General features: G+C 34.2%; 1 protein-coding gene across 3 annotated transcripts in view; it reads right to left on the bottom strand.

The window, feature by feature from the left end:
- The window catches only part of USP16 (ubiquitin specific peptidase 16), a 28,767-nt gene that overhangs the window by 3,055 nt on the left and 1,428 nt on the right, over positions 1-24,284 (bottom strand). Inside the window, exons 2-16 of one of the 3 annotated variants that reach the window (XM_077118790.1) lie at positions 21,424-21,525; positions 19,612-19,790; positions 15,826-15,929; positions 14,961-15,064; positions 13,688-13,872; positions 13,014-13,109; positions 12,295-12,425; positions 11,894-11,981; positions 10,571-10,649; positions 8,141-8,232; positions 7,691-7,747; positions 6,617-6,793; positions 4,006-4,651; positions 3,584-3,678; positions 2,536-2,622 (exon numbers count right to left, since the gene is read on the bottom strand). In XM_077118790.1, coding sequence (XP_076974905.1) covers positions 2,536-2,622; positions 3,584-3,678; positions 4,006-4,651; positions 6,617-6,793; positions 7,691-7,747; positions 8,141-8,232; positions 10,571-10,649; positions 11,894-11,981; positions 12,295-12,425; positions 13,014-13,109; positions 13,688-13,872; positions 14,961-15,064; positions 15,826-15,929; positions 19,612-19,790; positions 21,424-21,484 — 2,181 coding nt within the window. In that variant the 5' untranslated portion in view covers positions 21,485-21,525. Of the gene's footprint in view, positions 1-2,535; positions 2,623-3,583; positions 3,679-4,005; positions 4,652-6,616; positions 6,794-7,690; positions 7,748-8,140; positions 8,233-10,570; positions 10,650-11,893; positions 11,982-12,294; positions 12,426-13,013; positions 13,110-13,687; positions 13,873-14,960; positions 15,103-15,825; positions 15,932-19,611; positions 19,791-21,423; positions 21,526-24,284 lie in introns of those variants that run through there. The other 2 variants (XM_077118791.1, XM_077118792.1) reach the window with 2 other exon arrangements.

The following is a 24,284-nucleotide window of genomic DNA, read 5'->3' as shown; positions in this document are numbered from 1 at the left end:
TTTGGCTGGGAAAGACTAAATTGGAAAAGTCCTCCCCAGAGTGACCCTCTTCCCAGAATTTGCCCTCCAAGCAAAAGCAGCGTGAGACAATAACAGAAACATAAAAATTTATAGAGGCAGACAGTCTGGGACGAAGGCCTACCAGCTTCAGATACCTGGGAGTGGGAGGTTTGTTCCCCTTGGAAACAGAGGGGGACTCCAAAACAACTCCTGTAAACAGGGGAACTAAAACACTAATAAGCAGAAGCTTAAGACAAGGCAGAGGCCCAAAAAGGGAAAACTTTGCACAGTGCATTCGCCTCGGGCAGACCTTCCTGATAACGGAAACCTGTCTTATCACCACCTGGTTGCAAAACCAGGAAACAGACATCCCAGGGAGTAAATCCCAGGCGAACACTTTTAAAACCCTAAAAGGGACAGTGTGCAGCAAGAAGTAGAGACAATGAGAATGTGGCCATACCAAACAAAGCCTTAAAAAAAATCTTAAAATGTTTAAAGAGATGAAAGAAAGAAAAGAACAAGAACTAAAAGGACATCAGGAAAACAATGAATATGAGAGTCTATGTAGAGAGAGAGAAATTTTTTAAATTTTAAATTTGAAGACACAATAGCTGAAATGAAAAATTCTTTCAAGAGCAGAATGGAGCTGGCGGAGGAAAGAATCAGTGAACTTGAAGACAAGACACACCTGAAATCAGACAGTCTGAAAAGCAGAAAGAAAAAAGTGAAAATACCCTAAGACAGCAATGGGACGCCATCCAGCACACAATATACACATTATGGGAGTCCCAGAAGGAGAAGAAAAAGAGAAAGGGACAGAAGGAATAATCAAAGAAATAATGACAGAGAACTTTCCAAACTGAGCAAAAAACATGAATATACACATCAAAGAAGTTCAGAGACTACGCACAGCTTAACATGAAGAAAATTAAATCCCACTTATGCTAAGTACACTATCAAACACAAAAGACAGAGAGTTCTGAAAGCTGCAAGAGAAAAGCAATAGGTTACATATAAGGGAATCCCAATAAGACTGTCAATTTCTTATCAGAAACCATGGAGGCAAGATGGCAGAGGGTTGAAATACTTAAGGTGCTGAAGGAAAACAACTCTCAGTCAAGAATTCTATATTCAGAATGACTCTCTTTCAACAATGAGGGACAATTAAGAATTCTCAAATAAAAGCTGAGGGAGCTCATCACTACTGCACCTGCACTAAAGCAATGCTAAAGGGAGTTCCTCAGACCGAAAGGAAAGAACTCCAGACGGTGGTTCAAACAGCATAAAGAAATAAAGACCTGTGGTAAAAGTAACCATTCTTTTTTCTAAAGAAATAAAGACCTCTGGTAAAAACTACCATTTGAGTAATTATAAATGGAGTATTATTGCCTTGTATTGTTTGGTATGTAATTCCACTTCTTAATTCCTACAGGTGTTTAAACGCAAATGCATAAAAAGTAATGACAAATTTAGGTTTTTGCACATAAAATGTACAAAGATATAAGTGGTAACTAGTACAGAAAAATGGTGGGGGTACAGAGGGATATAGGAAAAGTAAATACACATGCTACTGAAGTTAAGCTGATATCAAACCAACTATAACTGTTTCATATTTAGGAGGTTTTTAACCCTAGGGTAACCACAAGGAAAACAGAAGAAAAATATATCCAGATAGAAATGAGAAGGCACTTAACATGGTATAATATAAGAAAGCAGATAAATATAGAAGTAGGCTTTAACAGAAGCGAGGGATTAAAAGAAAAAAGGTATAAAACTTAAAAAGACTAAATAGCAAAATGGGAAAAGACCTGTACAAAAATCCAACCTCCAAACTTCAGCAAATAACCTAAGTGATATACATAACTGACTAGTCACATCATTGTTTTAAACCCTTCATTGCATTTTGCATACCTAATAAAGCCCAAGTTCCTCACCATGAGAATCCTCCAAAATCTCATTCTTATCTCACTTCTCTGGTTTCATTTCCCAACATTTTATATCCCTTGCACTGTATGCTCTATAACTGCTTATACTAACGTTCCTAGCACACATCATGCTATTTTACCCTGCTATGATTTTGCTTCTGCTGTTCCTTTTGCCTGGAAAACTCATTTCATCTTGATGTATCATACTAACTCTTACAACTTTCTTAAATATTAGTTTAGACATCGCCTTCTCCAAACCACCAATGACTAGGTTAAGCACACACCACCACCATTCTGTGTATACAGAACTTCATCATATTAAATTAAGATTATCTATTCATATGTCTTCTCCCCTTCAGTTGTCTGCTCTTGAACTCCCAAGATAATCCATGAAACAACTGGGGTACAAAAGAAGGTATGCTGAATTGAAATAACAGCCTAATGTTCAAATGATTTATCACAGATCTTGAAAACATAAAGGTACAGATGCATTCTATTCTGTGATTCTTAACTTCTTGTTTACATGAGCTACTACTAGAATATTTGGTAAACTGTAATTTGCCCTTAAATAGATACTTAGAAGATTTTCCCAAAAAAGACTTACACCTACCTTACATTTAAGGGTACAAAAAGGAGCCAAATCTAAGATTTCCGGAAACTTTATGTGTTTGTTGACTTTGCGTAGGTTAAAACCAGCCTAAAAAAGGATAACAGATTGAATTATTTTCCTAAAAAAGCTGTGCACAGTAAGTAAACCATAGTTCCACTCCATTACCCTAAAGAAGGCCAAGTCTACCCCTAGTTCAATATTTCTTAGGAGACTTCTCATCTTCCAAATCACTAATTGATGCTGAGTTTCTTTGATGCTAAGTGTGTGCACACACATATGTTCATGTATGCACACATACATATACATCAACACATTAAGAAAGCCGCTCCTGTGAGATTCTCAATGTTTCTGCTTTAGCCATACAGAGAAGTCACATTAAGTGCTTAAAACTCAGCTACAGCAGTGTACTTACCTGTAAAGCACATGCTTTCAGCCTCACTCTCTACCTAAGTTTAGTGAATTGTTACTACAGACCCAACTAGTCAAGTCCATATGTACCATAGGAGGAAATGTTTTGAAGACTGAGGGTACCTTTGAACTTTGGAATTGAATTTGGACGTTGTAATGCTTATAACAAAAGTCTTCCAGAAAAGATGCAGTCAGTGAAATGAAGAAATTGCAAAGTACCAATGTCTTTTATCAAGACGTCAGTAAAAATAAGGCATTACATATAGAACGCTTCGATTCCTCTGGGTACAATGGCAGTTTATAGTCATAGTTTCAACAGTTTGTACTCTAGCTAGTAAGTGGGGTTGTTTTTTTCTTAACCTGAAATTAAGGTTAGAGTAAAATGCTACTTTTACTAAACGAGCAGTATGAGTTCTAGTAAAACTGAGGAAGGATTGTGTCTAACTCACTCCTCCACCCTGACACGTATTCTCATCAAACCCTTTGTCTTACTCAAATATATTTTCCACTTTCCTACTGCTTTATAATTAGCATTAATAAATAACAGAAAAGCAAAGAAACACAGTAATATATTGAAACAGTAACAAAGTAGGTTATTATGTATTTTAAAACAAATTTGAGTAACAGAGACAAAGGGTACCTGCTGAAATCTCTTTAAATGAAGAGTAAGAACAGGAGGGGCAAGAGAAATTAACATCTGCTTTTTGGCATTGGTGTAAGCATGTTTCCTTTCACCTAAAAAAGAAATAATTTTCAGTGTGAAAATCATTTTAGATCTCTAAATCTGATTTGTTATACAATTATTTCAGATCTCTAAAGCAAGGATTAGCATACTTTTTCTGTAAAGGGCAAGATAATAAATATTTTAAGCTCTGAGGACTAAAAGACAAAATCAAGGATATTTTGTAAGTATACATATAGAAGAGAGAAAACTATTTGCACAGAAGTGACATTTATGGACATCATCCAAATACTGAAACAATTAAAATAGGAGTACTCTACCTATGTAGTGCAAAATGTGCTCTTGAATCTTAATTTCACTTACAGTAAGAGACAGATTACCTTTCATGTTTGCCTTTGGTCCATTATACTGTCTCCGTGTGCACACTTCACAAAGCAGTTTATTTGCATCTCGAAGTTTCTCATTACGGGTGAACTGATATAAACAGTGTTGGATAGAACACTCCTCAGTATTGAAAGCTTCCCTGCTTGCAAGAGTACAGAAAGCAGTTTCTGGATCTTCATTCACAACCTCATAGACCTTAGTCCCAGGAGCATGACTGTCATTAAGAATCTCTATATTTATTTCCTCAGGTTGAAGAGCAACACTCAAGTTAAGGTTTTTAAAGCCACTGGAAATGTCTACTTCTCCATCACTTTCTTCCTTCACACCATTTAAATTTCTAGTAAATTCAGTGGGGGAAGATGCCAGAATCTCCAGATCTTTATCCATACTGATATTTTTTACATCTACTTCCTCTGTGGACTTTTGACTGTCAGTTATATTTTCTTGGTCATTCAAATCTTTTTGATTAACACAATATTCTTCATGCATAACTTCCTCTTGTGAGATATGGTTGGATGCACTATCCATTTCTTCCTTAAGTGACATTTCACCATCACATTCATTATCTTCAGGATGGTCAATGGTACAGATATCAGTTAAATGAAGAACTTTTCCTTGAATCTTTTGTTGCCTTCGTTGGTTCTAGGTAAATAATATGAAACATTTTAAATAAACAAACAGAAAGAGAAGGAGAAAAAAAGAGAGCACACTGCACATTGAGTTTTGTGGCTTATCATGAAAAATAAATGACTTAGTAAAGAGAGTTCACACTCAGATTTCTGATCATAGGAGTTCCTTTACTATCATGGATCAAATAAATGATGGAGAAAATTTTTCTAATTGAAAGCAGAAGTAACCCACCACTGATCATCAAAATTTTGTCACAACAGGGCAGATAAAAATGTGTAAGAAATGGTCTCAGCACTACAAGAAGCGAGTCTAGACAGAGTAATAAGACTGATAAATGCAACCAGCCAATGATTAAACCAAGTGGTGGGTCTAAACACACATACAACACTAGTAGATGAATCAATGTGAGCTGTAATTACTGGGTCAAGATTTCACCAAGATAAAAATTAAACTGAAAATTCAACACCCACAGTGAACTCTAATGTAAACCATGGACCCACAGTTAATACATAATTATAAAAATGTTCTTTCATTTATTGTAACAAATGTACTACACTAATGCAAGGTGTTAATAACAGGGTGACATATGGGCACCCTGTATTTTATGCATGACCTTCCAAACAAACAAATAGAAAATTCAAGAATGCACTTGTACAGGATTAGGTTGGGCAAGGCATTAAGGAAAACATATTCCAGGAAATAAGTGGCTAAAGTTAGATGGGAAGCAAGGAAAATACATATACAGAGGTCAATAAAGGACTTTTTCCCGTAAAACTACCTTCTTTGCCACTTGTACCCTATTTCCAAACAGGATCAAAAAAAGGTATTTCACCAAATTTCTTGTCACTAAAATGTATATAGTAAGACTTCTTTGGTTGCAACCAAAAGGGTAAACACTCTAAAGCTAATTTATAACATCAGAAGGCAGAAGGGCAGTAAATGGAATACAAACATCTTCTGATGTGTTTCAGTTAAAATTAGAGGAACACAAGAGAAAAATGGGAAAGCATATGAGTGAACATTTCACAGAAAAGGGAATATAAATGGTTCTTGAACTTAAAAATATGCTTAACTTCATTAATATTAAAATAAATAATAAAATTTAAAAATATTAAAATAAATGCAAAATAAAACTGTACTGAAATTATTTTCCATTTGTCAGACTAGTAAAAGTTCTAAAAACCTGGTTAACACACTGCTGTCAAGGATTGGGAGAAACAGACATCTCATATATACTGGTGGGAAAATAAAGTGGTACAACCTTTGTGGAGGGCAATTTGGTGATGTCTACCAAAATTACAAATGCAGCCCCCTTCCCAAAATATTTCCTACAGATGATGTTGGGATAGGGTTAATCACTACACTGCAGCATTGGCCATTACATTGAAAGATAAGAAACAACCTAAATTAATAGAGAAACAGTTAAATGGTACATTCCTAAGAGAATACTATGACCCTGTAAGAAAAAAAGTCCTATAAGGAAAGATCTCCAATAATCTAAGTAAAAATGAGGTCCAGAACAGTGCATATACTAAAAATAAGAAGGGGGTGGGGTGTACACCAAGATTACATATTTATATTTCTTCATATCTGCCAAAAGTAACTCCAGAAGAGGATATGTAAGAAACTGATGAAAGTGGTTACCTATGACAAGGAATACTGAACAGATAAAAGGACAAGGGTGACAGGTGGAGTTTTATGGTATATCCTTTTACATTTTTAAATTTGTGAATGTCAATGTATAAATGAATTTAAAAATTAAGATGTACAAAAACTTGTCACAAGTAACACAGGCTTAAAAAAAAAGCACAATTTTTTCTTCACATACATACAAAGAAATGCTAAATGAGTTAATTCTGTAATTGTCACATGAATTTGCCACACGCAAAACATCAGCAACCAATGCTGTTCCTACCACAAACTCAATAGAACAAAATAAAAAACTAGAAACGTGTGGCTTTCTTCATAATCACCCACCTTGGCTTGTTTTTTGGCTTGCTTCTTTGCTTTTTTCTGTAAGTGTTTACTTGTTCCTGAAGGAATATCATTTCTCTCTTTTATATAACTGTCATTATCTTTTTCTTCCTCGCTGTCTTTATAATCCTCTTCCATTGTCTTTTTTAGATTTTTATCATTTATGCTTTTCTTACCACTCTTAAAACATGGAAAGAGTATGGGTCAAAAATTAAATTTTACATGATGAAAAGATGTTACCTATTTTTCTACTCCTGTTTTATACTAATTTATTTTCTACAATATTTGAAAATATAACCAGTACAAAATTCATTCATTTCATATACCCAGAAAGTAATCTTCACATAACAAGCAAACAAAACAAAGGAAAAAACAGCAGAAAAGGCAATTTTACATACAAATGTAACAGAAAGGTACAGAGCAAGTTTTACTAGATATATGCTTGTTTCACATTGTAAATACGTCCATTTCTAAATACAATTTCGGTTTATAAGGGATTTACATGTCACAGCACAAGTATTTCTTTTTATTCTGTTCTTTGCATGTAAATGATAGTTTTAAAGAAAGAGCAAATAAAGGTAAATTTGGTGAGGCTTTAATCACTAAGTAAAAGGACAAGAGAACACTACTATTATGAAACTGAATGATAATTTATCCTATAAATCTATATGTTCTTGTTTTTACTACTTCAAAAGAACCAAATTAATATGGCCTAAAATTAAAATACTCTGTATTTAACATTTATGAACTCAGGACTATACAGGATTTGTAGTTAGTCTAAATAATGACAAGAAAAAGTTAAATTCTAATATGGGAGAAATACACCTCCATATTTAAACCAATCAATGTAATTATCTAACGTATTCTAGACACACCAACAGCTTATAAAAAAGTATTTGCCCCAGTCTTTATTCAAATCTTAACAATTATTCTATCTCAAATAGATTAAGAAATACTTCTTTATGAGATAGTAATGTACAAAGGCGAAAGTCTTGAAAAAGGTGACAAGACTTCCCCTATGAAGTCTAACAGAGGAAAAAAACAATCAACATAATTAAACTAAGTAGTCTTTCTTACCTGATCATCTAAAACTGGGAGAGACAAATCAAGGAAAGATTCATGAACCAAGGAGACCTTGACCAACCGAAAAAGAAAATGTAAAAAGAAGGAAAAGATTCACTTAAAATATTTAATAGTTATTAATAGTCTTTATATTCATATAAACACATCTCATTTAAATATGAGATTCCCCCTGCCCTAAAGGGCTAGGTTTTGAAATAAACAAAGGCTTAAGGAAACGAAATGAAAAATTACACAATCTTGAGAACTCCAAAGCTAGGGAAGATAAGTGAAAATGCTACTTCTTCAAGATATAAAGAGTACTGATATTCCCAGCAAAGAACCATGCATATCTGGATAGTACAACAAAGAATATCATTCAAGGTTGCTGGTTTTGTAAGTCAAATTTTATAAATTGTATCATTACTAATATGAATAATCAACCAAGTCATAACTACTTCTACTTACAGTTCTGCACTCATCACACATGATTGTACTAGTGAGTTCACCACCAAAGATGCGATCTACAAAGCTTGGCATTGATTTTTTCTTTTCATAATCTGAAGGGAAAAAAAGGTTATCAATTACCTTTCTTCAATTAACTGAATAAGAACAGTTAAAACTACTTATCTAACCTAACTTTAAAATGTTACTGTCCTATCCCACAGACTTCTTTTTTCAACTTTTTTAATTGTATAATATAACACATATACAAAGCAAAGAAAGAAAAAAACATTAGTTTCAAAGCATTCTTTGACAAGTAGTTACAGGACAGATCACAGAGTTTGTCATGGGCTGCCATACCATCACCTCAGATTTTTCCTTCTACCTGTTCCAGAACATTGGAAGCTAGAAGGAATAATTTTTTTTTTTTATCACAGTCAACTTTTTTTTCTTTTCTGTGAAAAATAACATATATACAAAAAAGCAATAAATTTCAAAGCACGCTGCAACAATTAGTTGTAAACAGATTTCAGAGTTTAGTATAGGTTACAATTTCATAATTTTAGGTTTTTACTTCTAGCTGTTCTAAGATACTGGAGACTAATAGAAATATCAATATAATGATTCAGCAATCATACTCGCTTGTTAAACCCTACCTTCTCTGTGTAACTCCACCATCACCTTTGATCTTTCTATCCCACTCTTTAGGGGTATTTGGACTATGCCCATTCTAACTTTTTCATGTTGGAAAGGGCTGTCAATAATATGGGGTAGGGAGATGGATCTAGCTGATGTTCTGGAAAGGCGGCCCCCTCTAGGTTTCAGGACTTATCTGGTCCAGAGACCCATGTGGAAATTGTAGGTTTCTGGAAAGTTACCCTAGTGCATGGAACCTTTGTAAAATCTTATATATCACCCTAGGTGTTCTTTAGAATTGGTTGGAATGGTCTTGGTTGGGGTTTGGCAAGTTATGATAGGTAGCAAAGTCTAACTGAAGTTTGCATAAGAGTGACTTCAGAAGCTTCTTTATTTGAACTTTCTCAGCCACTGATATATGTTATATTTCTTTTCCCCCTTTTGGTCAGGATGGAATTGTTGATCCCATGGTGCCAGGACCAGACTTGACTCATCCCTGGGGGTCATCTCCCACGCTGCCAGGGAGACATTCATCCTGGGTGTCTTGTCCCAAATGGGGGAAGGGCAATGATTTCACTTGCAGAGTTGCCTATCCCATAAACTTTTTTACTCGTTGCATAATTACCATAAATTTATTTTTACGCTACAGAAATCAGCAGCATATACTCTACCTTTGAGCATACTTTGAACATATGGCATTCTACATAACACAATCACCTTTCATGAATAAAGAAAGAAAATTCTCAACCAAAATCTGGTCAGTGGAAAATAAATTGTACAAGGTAGTGAAACCTTCTATATCAGTATCTCCACTAGTAAAATGAGATGATCAAACTGGGTGAGATGATATCCTAGATCCTTCTAGCTCTAACATTATCATTTAGTACTAATGAAAGATACCACAATAGCACAGTTAGAAAGAATACATGTAATATGCTTTGGGAACTCTAAAACTGAACTCCATGTTTTATTTAAAAAAAAAGAAAATTTAGGAAAATGTTTCAGACCAAATCCTTTTATTTTTCCCTATGTTCCTAAAAATAATCTTGATAAACTTAATATAAGGTGATAATTTTACTACCTTGTCACCCAATTTTCTAAATACATGAGCTTTTAAAGTCTTATTTATACAGAAATCTATTTTTATGACTGCTAGTGCCAGAAAGCACCATTCTATCTGTTACTGGCCTAAAGGACATTGAGAAGCAAAGTGTTGCTATGTGGTGGTTCTAACCCGTGCTGTTCAATACAGTAGCCATTAGTCACTTGTGGCCATTTAAATTTAAATTAATTAAAAATTAAAATAAAATTCAGTTTTTCAGCTGCACTAGCCACATTTCAAGTGCTCAGTAGCCACATCTGGCAAATTGCTACTGTATTGGACAGCATAAATACACAACATTCCACTCATCACAAAAAAGTTCTATTAGAGTTCTACTACATCTTTAAATGCCACACAACAGTAAGAACTAAGGTGGCCCCATGATTAATAATTAATAAAGCTACTCCCAACTCATAAGGGCAATTAATTTACTTATCAATAAAAATACTGAGCTTTTAAATACTATAATGGGGATGCCACTTTAGTCTATCTTTATAAATTTCATTATAATGTTGCATAAAAAAAGACTACACCACAAATTAAGTTTTTCTAAAATATTCACCTCTAGAGCACTGAATGATTTTTTTTTAAATCATGGTGATAAAGAGAAGTTATATACTAACTGCAGATGCAAAATATATTGCCAGCAATTTTGTCCTAAGGGATAGAGAGGAATTTAACTATAGTATATGTTAGTTCAAAAAGTTAGAAATTACCTTTAACTTTAATTTTTAGTTCTTCATCCAATTTTTCAGTAGAATTACCAAATGCTTTAAGAATTCCTTTACTCACTCTCTAAAAGTAATGAAATGGGTATATACTATTAAACTTTAAATTGCAGTTATTTTCTTAGAAAAGATATAATCAAGAAAGAGATCAAGATGTAGCTCCCTAGATTTAATGAAATAAAATTACTGTTTCCAAATTCACATTTTCAAAATTAATTCAAAGTGGGTGGGCCACTGTCGCTCAGCAGGCAGAGTTCTCGCCTGCATGCTGGAGACCCAGGTTCGATTCCCGGTGCCTGCCCATGCAAAAAAAAAAAAAATCAATTCCAAGAACTAAAAGAATTGTGCCTATGAAGCATTCAGCAAACCCTGAGTAAAGGCACTGCCTTACACTGCCAAGTTCTTAACATATTCAAACCAAAGCTTTTCAACATATGCCTACCTCCTTTAGAAAGACCACTGAAACATCTCATTCTAGAAACAGAATAAGAACTACAGGAACAGATTTCTGAGCTTAAAGCCCAGTTCCACTGTTATTAGTGACCTTGGAGTAGGGTACTGAATCTCTCTACAACCACATTAAGAATCTATGGAACAAAATAATAACAGCAGGGCAGACCACAGTGGCTTGGCAGGCAGACTTCTTGCCTGCCATGCTGGAGACCCGGGTTCGATTCCCGGTGCCTGCCCAAACAAACAAAATAATAATAATAATAATAATAATAACAGCATTATTACACAGGATGGTTGTGAAGACTGAGTAAGACAATTCACATAAAACACTAAGCACAGTGCTTGGCATACAGTAAGAGAAAAATAAATGTCAGCTGTCACTATAACTATTAATTATATTCACATGCCCAAAATAAATTGCTTTATATCCTGGCAATTAGTAAAAATTTTCAAATGTAACATATGTTCCCTGACTCTTACAAAATGAAAATACTTCCTAGATTCAAAATCACACTCAGAACAAGAGTAAAGGTGCACTGCAATGGGAACTGTTTGGTACAGTTTCCAATACTGTTTGCAACTATCCTGGTAGAGGCTAGTACAACCAAATCCTTAAAGAACAATAATACTGAAATATCAAGTAATTTAGAGCATTGCTGAAAGGAGAATCACTTATAATTCTCTTGATTCATTCTCATGATAAAAGCATACTGGTTGAAGAGGCCAGTAGTGAAAAAAAAAACTAGAAGTACATTAGCTTCAATAACTAGCTTTCATTGCTTTAATCACCCTCAAAACATCAAATCACAATGTTAAAGAAGATGGAATTTTAAAATACGATGGTTGTAATTTGCTAACTTGATGTTCTTCTGCTCTCATCCCATCCAATAAATAGCGAAGCAGCTCCTGGCTGTCCTGCTGCTGATAGCCTTTAAACCGCACTGCTCTGTGGGGTGAGGGGAGTGAAGGAGGGGGAAGGAAAAAAAAAGAAATTATGAGTCTACTAAAACATTGAAGATATGTTTACAAAATCTTAGGATCAAATCCCCAAATGTGAATATCTCTAGTTTTTCAAAACTTCTGTTTAGTCCAATAAATCCCTTGGCAAATTTAATTTTTACTTAAAATTTTTTGTAACCCAAGTGAAGTAAGTCATATTTCAATATATGTATAATACTGGACTGACTAATGCTATTTTTTTGTTGCTGTTTCTCAGCATCTCACTGATATACTAAAAGTACAATCAAACAGATACTCACTTTTTACAGACCTGAGAAAAGAGTTCTTTAGGTGTCACGATTCCCTTTTTGGTCTCTTGCATTTCATTAAGAAACTGGCTCATGGCTAAAGTAAGAGGCCCTGGAGGCTCAAGATTTATTTCTAAGGGTTCCTGAATATGGGAATAAAAATTACTTTCTTCAGTCAAATTTTGGCATCATTTACATTACCAAAATCTAGTTAACATATTTTGCCAATGTGCTGACAGATCTGTCTTATTTATAAGTTAAAATGTGCAGTTCAACACATAGAAACTTTCTAGTCCCAGACTGCCTGATGAAGAATTAAGCCTCACTGTGTCAGTTTTAGATTATCGAGAATTTACTGCCATATCAGAACTGAATGAGCTAAAGCAAAATGTAAATAATAAAAACAGATAAGACAAAACTCATTTAGCTACACAGCTCTTAAGTTATCTTTTAAAATGTTAAAAATAATAACATAGGCCTAGAGCTTCAAGAATATCAACAATATTTCCAAGGAGGTAGAATGCAAGTGAATAGAGCATAGAAGATACATAGCAAAACAAGTGTTAATCCCTTATCATTTCTATCCAGACTGAAATGTTTTAACTTAGCACCTCAAAACAAAACAAAACAAACAAATCAGACGGAAATGAATGTCAATCTTTCAAATAACTTACAGCGAATATTCAGAGCGGAAACATATTAACTGTAAAAGAAAATTTTTAAGTACATACTGTTAGTGCCAAAGCAGGTGGTTCAATTTTCACAATTGTTCCAGACATTTTTACTTCTTTCAGTAGTTCTCTAAGTACTGGTGTTTGTGACAAATTCTGGAATGCAGGATGGAAAAGAAAAGGAAAATTATTTTACAGGCAAAGTGAATTCATTTTAAGTGAATACTCCATCAAAGCAAAAAATCATTACAACACTAGATTACAATCTTTATTCTGTCTATATTTAGGAAACGGAGTTTTGGCAAGTGCTTCTCCCACTCTGTTTGGCTTATAAATACCTCAGTACTGAGCTTATTCATTACTTCAGGGGGCCATTCTTCAACCCACCAATCTGAAGTCACTTTGTTCATTTCATCACAATCCTCTCACACAAAACCACTTAACACGCACTTGGAACTACTTATTTGTCTCTGTTCTAGTTTATCCATTACTTGCCCACCAAGTCAGCTCCATGAGGGCACAGGCCATGCTTGTTTTGAACCCCATTGCACCCCAATGCTTTTCAAGATGTTTTACTACCATGCAAAATAAAACACTTCTTTTAGTTTTCTTTGAAAACACAAAAATAAATTTAAACTAGGGTGGGGGGAGGGGGAAGCAACCAAGTAACAGATTCTAAAATATTAGGAAAAGATAAAGACCTTTTCAAAAGGGGAAAAAATTAATACTGGTACCTGCATAACTGCATTGAAGAAACATGTATTTCCCAAATTACTGAGTCCTTTCACAGAAATTTGGGAAGTAGAATTCATGTGAGGATGTTCTTTAGCCATATTTTCCTTTTTTTCTCTCTCTTGTTCATTTTTACTCTCCTTTTCTAATTTTTTATTTTCAAGTTCAATGTTCCCATTTTCTTTTGCTGCATTAAAAAAAGGAAAAAAAAAAGTTTAGCAAAATGTATAATATGGTGATACCAACTGCAAAATTATAACTGGGTCAGAGAACTAGAAATTGATGCATTTTACATAATAAATTAATAATAAAAATCAAATGCTACCAGTTTGATTTTAAATGCTGCCTAATAAATAAAGGTAAATTACTATTAAAAGAAAAAGAGAAATCAATAAATGAACATATTCAGAACTCATGTAAGCATTAATTTGACAAATGAAGCCAAATATTTTTTGCTTTGGCATAAATCTTCCCTTTTTTTTTTTCCTCCATTTTTTTTTTTGTATGGGCAGGCACCGGAAATCGAACCCAGGTCCTCTGGCATGGCAGGCAAGCACTCTTGCCTGCTGAGCCACCATGGCCCGCCCTCTTCCCTGTTTTTACTATCCCAAAATTCTTTACAAATGAGCATATATAACCTTATGAAATTAAGAGTATAAAAGAATCAAGTAAAGAATGTGGGCATAAAATAAAATATTTAAAATAACTGACTGGGTCTAAAGCCAATTATGAAATGTAAAAACAAACTATTCTGGCTCTGCTAAAGAAGATATTTCTTCGACCATCCTATCCTCTCTAAAAAGCAAAAATCTAAAGAACTAGCTTAAAGCAAATAATATATGCCAATTCAATTTAATTATGCATGAAAAAATCTGAGAAGTATCTGGCCATTAAGAGTTACAAGTACTTTACTGTTATATCATTCCAACAAACAGACTGAAATCTTGCTGTACAAAATGTAAAAGAGTAAATTAATATCACAAAAATCTACCTTAAGCCTCATCCCAGGATAGGCAGACAGGAAGTTACTGCCTATTACCTTAGTCCAGACTCTTCATCATATCCAACTAAATTATTTCTCAGATTCCTTCTAACTTTAATTATATATATTTCCATTTTACAATCTTAACCAAAAATAATAAACATATTAAAATCAACCATAAGTAATTTTAGCCAGCTACGTGTAAATGCTGGAGTAGCATAATAAATAAATCTAAAGATCAGAACATACATAAATCAGCATTACATTACATATTAAGAAACACATCATTTTACCTGATTTTTGCGCTGTAAAGCCAGCTTGTTTTCTAATATAATCAACCACCTGCCCCAATCGATCTGAATTACAATACTGGACCTCCTCATCACACATGTAACACCTGTCTCCCAAGACATCATAGAGAAGAAAAATGACAAACTGACAACCAAAAAAGGAGACCAAATTATAATTCCTGGACCACAAAGTACATAAACACCAAATTATTCTATTAGAGAAACTGGAAATTATAATTTCATATGTTTTTCTCAAAGAAGATTATATTAACTCTGATTCATCATTAACAAGGTTAGCCATAATTTTGGCTATGTATAAATATTGTGAAAACATTTTATTAGAATGGTTAATTATAACAATAAAGTCAAAAGGTTTCTCTACACATATTTCAAAATAAAAGACCTACACCAACTAAATTAATAAATTTGATAAATCACAGATGACAAGTGAGCATAGTTGTAAAAATACATGGGTTCTAAAGATGTGAAAATTGTTTTAATGAGTAAAATACAACATACCAGCCTGATATTTATTTTTACGCAAATACATTCCCAAAATTTTACTCTTTCCTCAGTTTATCTGAAATTTGTTCTATGTACCAATTTTAAACCAAAATCCAAGCCATCAAACGCTTTACAATATCACCAGCAAGAAAAGGGTATAGATTTCAAAGTCTTACACATGCTACAACATTTGTTTGTTCAATACAAAACAAAAGCTTTGCATAACATCACATTCTCTAGCCTCTGAAAGTGATGATATTTGTAAAAAATATATGAAAAATGCTAACTTTCTTGCTTCTTAAATTTTATTTACAAACAGTACCATTTTCCAATATTTCAAATAGTTTTCAGAGTCAAAACTCACCATACACTCCAGGTGTCCAAATTAAGAACCAGACAGTGAGGTTCAGATCTTGGTGTCAAATAATGCTTCAAGGCATGCTGCTCCTGAGAATTTCTGCCACAGCCCTAGAGAATCATAAATCTCAAAGTCACAAATTCATGGAAAAAAGGAGAAAATTAATTGTCTATATAATGAACAAGGAAGCAGCACAAGGATTGTCACCATTCTTATAATTTTGGATACAAAATGTTAGGCTCTAGACTCTGGATTTTGTTAAAACTTGAGTTAAGGAAGGAGATATTCAGAAAACCATGCATTAAATGTACCCTTCCTTTTCATACTGTCCTTTCTAGACCCAATTAAATCACACTAATTCAGTTGCTCATAAGGTCCGGCGTGGACTACTTAAAGATACCCTAATTGTCCTCTTGACTTCAGCTTCCTCCTTCAGATACCTATACTTTTTCAGTTAAATGTTCTGAAAACAAGGTTCTGTTCATATACTCAATTTGAAAATTATGAATTGCTCTTACTCTCTTAAACTAAATACTCATTGATGCTACCTTATCATTCCAGCATTAACACACAGATTCTCCTATTCATAAAACATATACCAGTTAAAAACACAATCAACACTTTCACAACTATACAATTTTGTTCATGTTATTCTAATTTACCCTAGAATCCTCCACAGTCACTACCACCTGGTCAAGTGCCCCCATTCTTCAGGATCTTGCTGAAAAGACATCTTCCCCCAGAAACCTATGCTCATCCCACAAGGAATTTTATCCTTCCAGTGCACAAATGTGTATAAAACATGGTGTAAATTCTTGGTGGCATTTCTTATTTTCTACCTTCTATTACAGTTACTAGTGTTCACATCCTTTTTCCCCTGTACTATAACTCTCAAATGCATGAATTATGTGACATTAGCTTTCCTATTACCAAAAAACCTAGTGCATGGGAGATGGTCAAAAGCATTAACTGAACAAGTAAATGGAAGATTTTCATCTAAAAGATGTATAGGCTTACTTATAAAAGAGGACGATCACATATTCTACCGCCAGCTGGTTAGATCACTTAGAAATACACCTTCACTGTCTACCTATCTGAACCAGGACACCAACCTCCTTGGACCACACTAAAATAACATGTCCTGCTTCTACTGGAGCTGAAAATATACTCTGAAGGTTTAACAGCTATATATATATATGTACATGCAAATATGCAGGTATGTGTGTGTATATATATTGTTGCATATTTATTAGTCTATTTGTTTGCATTTATTGTTAGGTTAATTTATTACAAAGAGAATGATATTCTGTTGAACTTAGTTACAATTAAATATACTGTACCAATTCAAGATAATTATACTTAGCTGCTAATTTCATAGGTAGGAGGGAATAGCATAACTCAAATGGGCTGGAATGCCAGTGGCTTCTAATTCTAATCAAATCACTACTGATCTAATTTATCCCAGTCAATATTTAATTCTAAAATAAAGGAATTAAAATTTGATATAAATTTTGAAAACTGAAACACCGTTTAGATAATTTGACACCAAGAATAAGATGCAATGTCTTGAGAGAACAGCTGTACTTACAGTAGCAAAAGATAATAATAGCAGGACAAAATTAATAGTTAACAATGCTGTCTTACCCTTAGGAATTAAAAAGGTAGAAAGATAGAAAGGTAGAATAGTAAATGTATTCTGGAAAATCTGAAATAGCAAAATATAGTCTTAAAGATACATCTATATATAAACACTCAATTAAATCCTTTTCAAATATAGACAATAAGTATGCTCTTTGCTAACATATAGATTGTTTTAAAAACAACTGGCTGTCTGACCGTGAGTTATTACAACATACCTATCAGGATGGCTAAAACAAAAAATAATGACAACAAATGCTGGCAAGGATATGGAGAAAAGAGATTATTCATACATTACCAGTGCAAATGGAAAATAATACAGCTACTATGGAGAAAGCTTGGCACTTTTGGATAAAACTAAACATGCTATTACTGTACAACCAGTCAATTACCCTCCTGCACATTTATTCCACTGAAATGAAAACCTAAATTTACACAAAAACTCATACACAAATGTTCAGAGCAGCTTTATTTGCAATAGCCAAAAAAAATGGTATCAGCCCAGATGTCTAGTTGAATGATTAAACTAACTATGCACTATATGCAGAAAAAAATTAAAATTGCAAGCCTGAGTTTGCTATCCTTAGAAAGGTCTACTGGCAGGTTAGCCTTTGGCTAGTGTCTACAAACATGAATTTTGGGAATGTTCTCACTTCCCAGAACTGGTATGAAAGATCCACTGTGCCTATACTGTTTGAAAAAACAATGTGGTTTATAATCAACATATACTTTCCTTCTTGGAGTCTGGAGTTTGATACGTGCCAAAAAAAAGGATGCCTTCAGCCCCAGCCTTAATAAAAACCCTGAGCACTGAGTTTCTAACGAGCTTCCCTGGCATGTGTTGTTATAACTTGCTGCCAGGGGAATAAAGCATGACCTATATGACTCCACTGGGAGAAGACTCTTGGAAGCATTCATTTGGTTTCCTCTGGACTGTGTGCCTTTTCTCTTAGCTGATTGTGTTTTGTAGCCCCTCACTGTAATAAATGTGATACAACCATATTCTGAGGCCTTTGAGTCTTCCTAGCAAATCATCAAACCTAGGGGTAGTCTTGCCTGCTCAACACGGGTAAATATATACACTGAATACTACTCACAATAAAAATGGACTATTGATATACACAACAATTTGAAAAAAGTCAACTCTAACAGGTATATACTACATATGATTCTATTTATATAACATTTTTGAAATGTAGACCAGACCAGTGGTGCGGTTGCCAAAGGTTGGCAAGGTGGCAGGGGGGAAGTGAGGGTAGTCATAAAGGGGTATATAAGGGATCTTTCTGGTGCTGAAACTGTTCAATATTTTGACTGCAGTGGTAGGGACACAAACCTACACAGGTGACAGAACTGTATTTAACTTAATATATAGTACTCATACACACATTCAAATGAACACAAATAAAACTGGGGAAATGTGAATAAGCTTGGTGGATTATATCAAAATTAGTATCCCCATGGTGATTTTATACTTTAATTTTGCAAAATGTCACCACTGAGGAAAACTAGGCAAAGCATGTAAGAGCTCTCGCTGCAGTAGTTCTTACAACTGCATGTGAATCTATAAGAATCTCAATAAAAAAAACAAAAATGTAAAATAAAAAGGATGTCTGCCCCACCTTGATGCTTCATTTGGGAATACAAGTTTCCTAACATATAAACCTGGTGCACAAGAGTGACTAGAAGGTCTTAACATTTAGTACCATGGCAACACCTGTGAGATGGTATAGTGGACTCTGTGGTACAATGAAGTATCCTTAACTGAAGGCAGCTGCCTTGTCCTAGATCACTCCTCTTCCCCAGGGGTAGCTCATATCCAGTGACTGGTCACTGTGGGTACAAAGACCTAGACATCGCTGAAGGGCCGGAGTTTACTGTGGGATAAGTTGAGGCTCTGTAACAAGTGCCTCTTGGCTCAACTCCTCTCTCTGACCAATCTTGCTTTCCTCATTCTTTTCTTGGTGTGGTACCTGAGAATGAGCTCCAATAAACCACCTACATGCAAATCTCAGGAAAAGCATCTTTTCTTCAAAGAACACAACCTATGCCAACCGGTATCTGAGTCGCCCATGCTGTACTTTTAGGTAATACATTCCAAAACAAATTCAGAGAGTTTCCAAAAATCCCACACTGATCAAAATCTAGGCATACCTGATGACCACATTTAAGACATAGCCAAACTGAAGGGTTTTCTTCCGTTTCCTCTTCAGATTTATCTTTTACTTTATTGTCCGTCTTACAATCTTGGCAAATATTCCATTCCACGTTCACTAAAGCCTTTTTCAAATTACCTTGTTCCAATCCTTTTCTAATGTGTCTGCACATAGGCTCTATTAAAACAAGTGATAAAGAAGGAGTACATGAGGTCAAAACTGGCTTCCTTCAGTTAATCTCAAACTCACCCTTCATCCCAATTTCAAAAGTGAATTTATTCTATAAATAAACTTATATAATCTAAAAACTTAAATTTTTGTTTGATATTGATATTATGAGATTATTATATGAAAAAACAGGTTTATATAAATTTGGGGGCTTACTTATTTGAAGTTCAAAGTATAACCTTCCCAATTCATTTCATTGTATTTAGTTATTTTCTTTAAGTCAGGGCCCTTTATCATATTTATGATACTCTTTATCTTAGAAGGTTTGTAAAGATGGTCCTTCATTCAATCAACAATTCACCTACTTCCTAGGTCAGGTACTACGCTAGAACGCCAGGGCACCAAAAGCAACTAAGCCACAGCTCTTTGCCTTGAGTAGCTTCTGGCAGAAAAGGAAAGTAAATATGTAAAAATCTCCAAACATACATAGCAGCACAAAAAGAGAGAGTCAAGTCACCGAAAGTTTCACAGGATACTTAATATCTGGACAGTCTTGGAAGATATTAACAATAATAAAAGTTTCTAACTGATTAAGCCTTTACTGTGAGCCTGGCACTGTGCTAAATTTTCTACATATATTAATCTTCACAACCACCGTAGAAGATACTATTATTACCCAATGGCAGATAAGAAAACTAAGATTTAGTGCTCAAGGACATTTTACTGGTAAGCGGCTATGCCAGAATTTGGACGCAGGTCTTTCTGACTCTAAAATTCACATTCTAAATTATGTCAGGGAGTGAAGGACAGCCTGAAAAGGCTACATTCCCAGAACAAAATCATGGGCTATAAAATCAGACCTGCTGTCTCATTGGAATGACATAATAAGGTGTGGAAGAGCCACACAACGTAAAATGAGCAGCTAGCCTGAGGGTGAAAACCATATTGGGGTCACAAAGTGGAGGGTTTTGAAAGCTAGTAGAGGCATAGAAACTAGTTAGGTGGCTCTATTAACCTTTATGTCCAATGAACTTGAAATTCATCAAAAGAAAAAATATAAATGCAAATGAGATCATATGAAAAAACATGGAGACTCAGCAGTACTCAAAGAAATACAAATTTAAAAAAAAGATACCCTTTTCCAACTGTCAAATCAGCAAAATATTTACAAATGATATTAACCAGTGCTAGTGAAAGTTCAGGGAAATGGGCATCTTATGCTGCTAGGGGGCCTTTAAATCAGAGAACAACTTGTCGAAATTAAAAAAAGAAGCCTTGAAAATATTCATATCCCTTGAGCTAGCAATTTTGCTCTGGTATTTATACTAAGGAAATAAGTGGATGTGTATAGAGATTTAACTAAAAAATGTTTGCCATCACTCCAATTCTAACACTAAAAGGTTAAAGACTACTTACATTTATAATAGTAAGGATTACTTAGTTATAAAATATGCAATCATGTTCCTTTCAATCAAATGGAGTATTATGCCATCAAAAATACTGCAGAAAACTATTAAATGACAGGTATACAAAATTAAAGTTTAAAAAAACTATATAAGAATAGTGAACACTTTGATCCCACTCTGTGTATTAAAATATATACCCATTTGGGAATATAAAGATTCAATTAGCAAAATAATACCTAAAGATTCAGCAGAATCATCAATTGGAACAGTTTTTCCCTTTGTCCGTTTCTTTCCCATGTTGGCACTTTATGGACTACTTAATGACACAAAATAATTATCTAGAAAACAAGATAAAGTTAGCTTGACAAAAAAAAAAAAAAGAGTATGTTTACATTTCTTTAGGAGATAGTAATATAACTAAGTCCCATATAAGATAGTAAGATTTTCCATGTTCATCATCCTTTGTAATTTACAAGGGCCATTCACATACATCATTTCATTTTCAATAAGAACACTACAAAGTAGGTGGAACAGACAGTATTACCACTGCTTTACATAGCTTGGGAAAGTGACTCTTAGCAAGGTTGAGAGGTTTCAAATAAATACAAAGTTCAGGCTAGAGCCTAAACTTACAGACTTGGAAAGTCTCAGCATTTTACATCATTAGAAATCCAACTCTTAGTAATATACATGTGGAACAGGTGGTAACACTTTTAAAACTGAAGCTGGTCTCCTTTCTTTCTGAGGTATCGTTCTTAGCTCTACAGTCAATGCAAATTAAATTGGTAATTTCTCAAAGGAAAATTTAAAAATAATTCTGAAAACAATTTTCTAAAGGGAGTTAGAACATTTCAAACTCCCTTTAGCATAATTTCAAAGCCAAATATAAAAAGTGATAAAATCTGCATTTTCCACACAAGGATTCCCTATGGATATTAGCTAACAGAGCACTGATTACAACTTCACTGTCAAATTACTTACATTATTATATGTAAATATATATATATTATTGTCAACACCAGTTTTAAGGCTTTGAAAAACCCATGAAAAGTGCTGAAAGTGCATATAGGTCTACATAACTTTACATAATAGTAATGAAACTTGAAAAGTTGGACTTGACATGCATTAAAAAAAATTATCAGTATCAAAATCACTTCAATGACTCTTTCTTCACTGTCAGTGAGGAAGGGTTGCTCTTGAGCAGTGTCTCATCAAAACAAGGAGCTCATCTTGTCAAATGTAGCTGCTTCCCGGCAGCCAGCTGCTCTTCTGAGTCTCCAGAATTGTACAGGTCTAACACTTGATCCCCTTGGCCTATCAGCCACCCACTCCCTTTCCTGCCCTTCTCCCCCTCTACAGGGGTAATTTCTACCTCTTTGCTTGGGCCCAAAGAAGTTTTAGAGGCATTCCCAAATGTTCTCATGAGGCAGTGTGTTTGCACTTGGAGCTTGATGTAGATTGCGTGCCGAGAGGACCAGTGGGCTCTCTGGGAGGTGTTGTGCCAAGCGCTCCTGCAGCCCTTCCTTTGCCTGAATCATTGTTCTTGACAAGTGAGCAGTGTACTCACTTGAGGTTTGTTCTAAAAGTAGCTCAACTCCTTATTTTTAATATTTTGGAAAACAATGTTCATCAAAAAGCTTTAAACATATTTCATTTCTTTAATAGTTATTTCCCACTGAAACTGACCTGGTAAGGCTAGCTGCTGATCTTCCATCTCTCCCAATTTGAATATTTCCAATTTTGCTAAGAGGAAATACTAGAGACGTGTTTAAAAGACTGGACAATTCACCTACACTGTGTAGAAAATTACCTCCATAATTATCCAGTAGAATTAACAGTCAGCAGTCACGTTCATCTGATTATAGTACTGCAGTTTGATATTAATAATTTGCAGACTTTTATCTATCCTGCACTCATGTACAGATTACTATTAAAAGTTTTAAAATGTAACTGATTAATCACTATTTGATCAATCATTGTCTTGATTTTTTTAATTAAAATGTATTATTTCTAACCATATGTTTTTAAAGCTGAGAGAACTGGTCTAATGAATGTTTATTCTCCAGAAGGTATTTTTAAGATAAAGCTTCATAATGGCCTGTAAACTTTGCATATCTATTAGTTTGATACATATCGTCTCATTTGAAAATCTTGTGTATTGTAACTGGTTTTATCCAAAATGTCAAATAGTATAATTATGGTCATGTAATTAAAAGTATTAACCAAAAAAAAATCACTTCAATGACTACCTCATAACAGTTAATTTATCTGGAATGTTCATTAAAATTTTTATTCTGTAAGTAGAAAGTGGAGTACATATGTTCTAAAAACACTTTCCAGTTAAATATGATATAAACTGTCATTTTTGTCCTGACTTAGAGAGTTTTAGAAGTATTCCCTTTTTAGCTCCAAATGGGTTAGTGTAATTAAAGGTGAAGTAATTTAAAAATATTTGTTTGAAGAATGACTGCCACATCAAGTAAAGGTTTCTGGTAAGAAAACATTTCCAATCTAAAATGTTTACAAAATGAATGAACTAACAACAGAACACAAAGAATATGGGTATACATTAAATGAGGTACACTTTATGTGCTTTCCCTCACCCTCAAAATGACATTCATCTTATCTAGAACAAATGGTAGATTCTAAAAACTAAAAATATAACTCCCAAGTTCTTGCCTACAATCCAACTCTCTAATCTGCTGTATTCAGTGTCCTAATGCCATTTTAATCACATCACTCTCTTGACTAATAGTATTTAATAATTTCCCAGCCCAAACACTTGCTTTGCACTCATGTTCCTTTATAATTTGGCCACAATTCTCTAGTAATTGTGACTCTCATTAACAAAGAACCATGAAGATTATAATTACTGTATACAGAACTTTTGGTCTTCAAAACCATCTCACAAACATTACCTCCTTTGATTTTCACACACAAAAAAACCCTTTATATTGGGCAGAGTGCCAGAGACAGAACTAAAAACCAGATCTAAAACCCAGACCACCACTCTTTCCATTCCAATCAGGCCAATCACTTCAGAATCCTCCAGTCTAAACCACCTTGCCCACACCTCTATACCTCCAATTCTCAGCAG

Source organism: Tamandua tetradactyla, chromosome 10 (genome assembly GCF_023851605.1).
Source record: "Tamandua tetradactyla isolate mTamTet1 chromosome 10, mTamTet1.pri, whole genome shotgun sequence".
Classification (NCBI taxonomy): domain Eukaryota; kingdom Metazoa; phylum Chordata; class Mammalia; order Pilosa; family Myrmecophagidae; genus Tamandua; species Tamandua tetradactyla.
The sequence above is the reverse complement of the archived record's forward strand: the minus strand, read 5'-3'. Positions and strand labels throughout refer to the sequence as shown.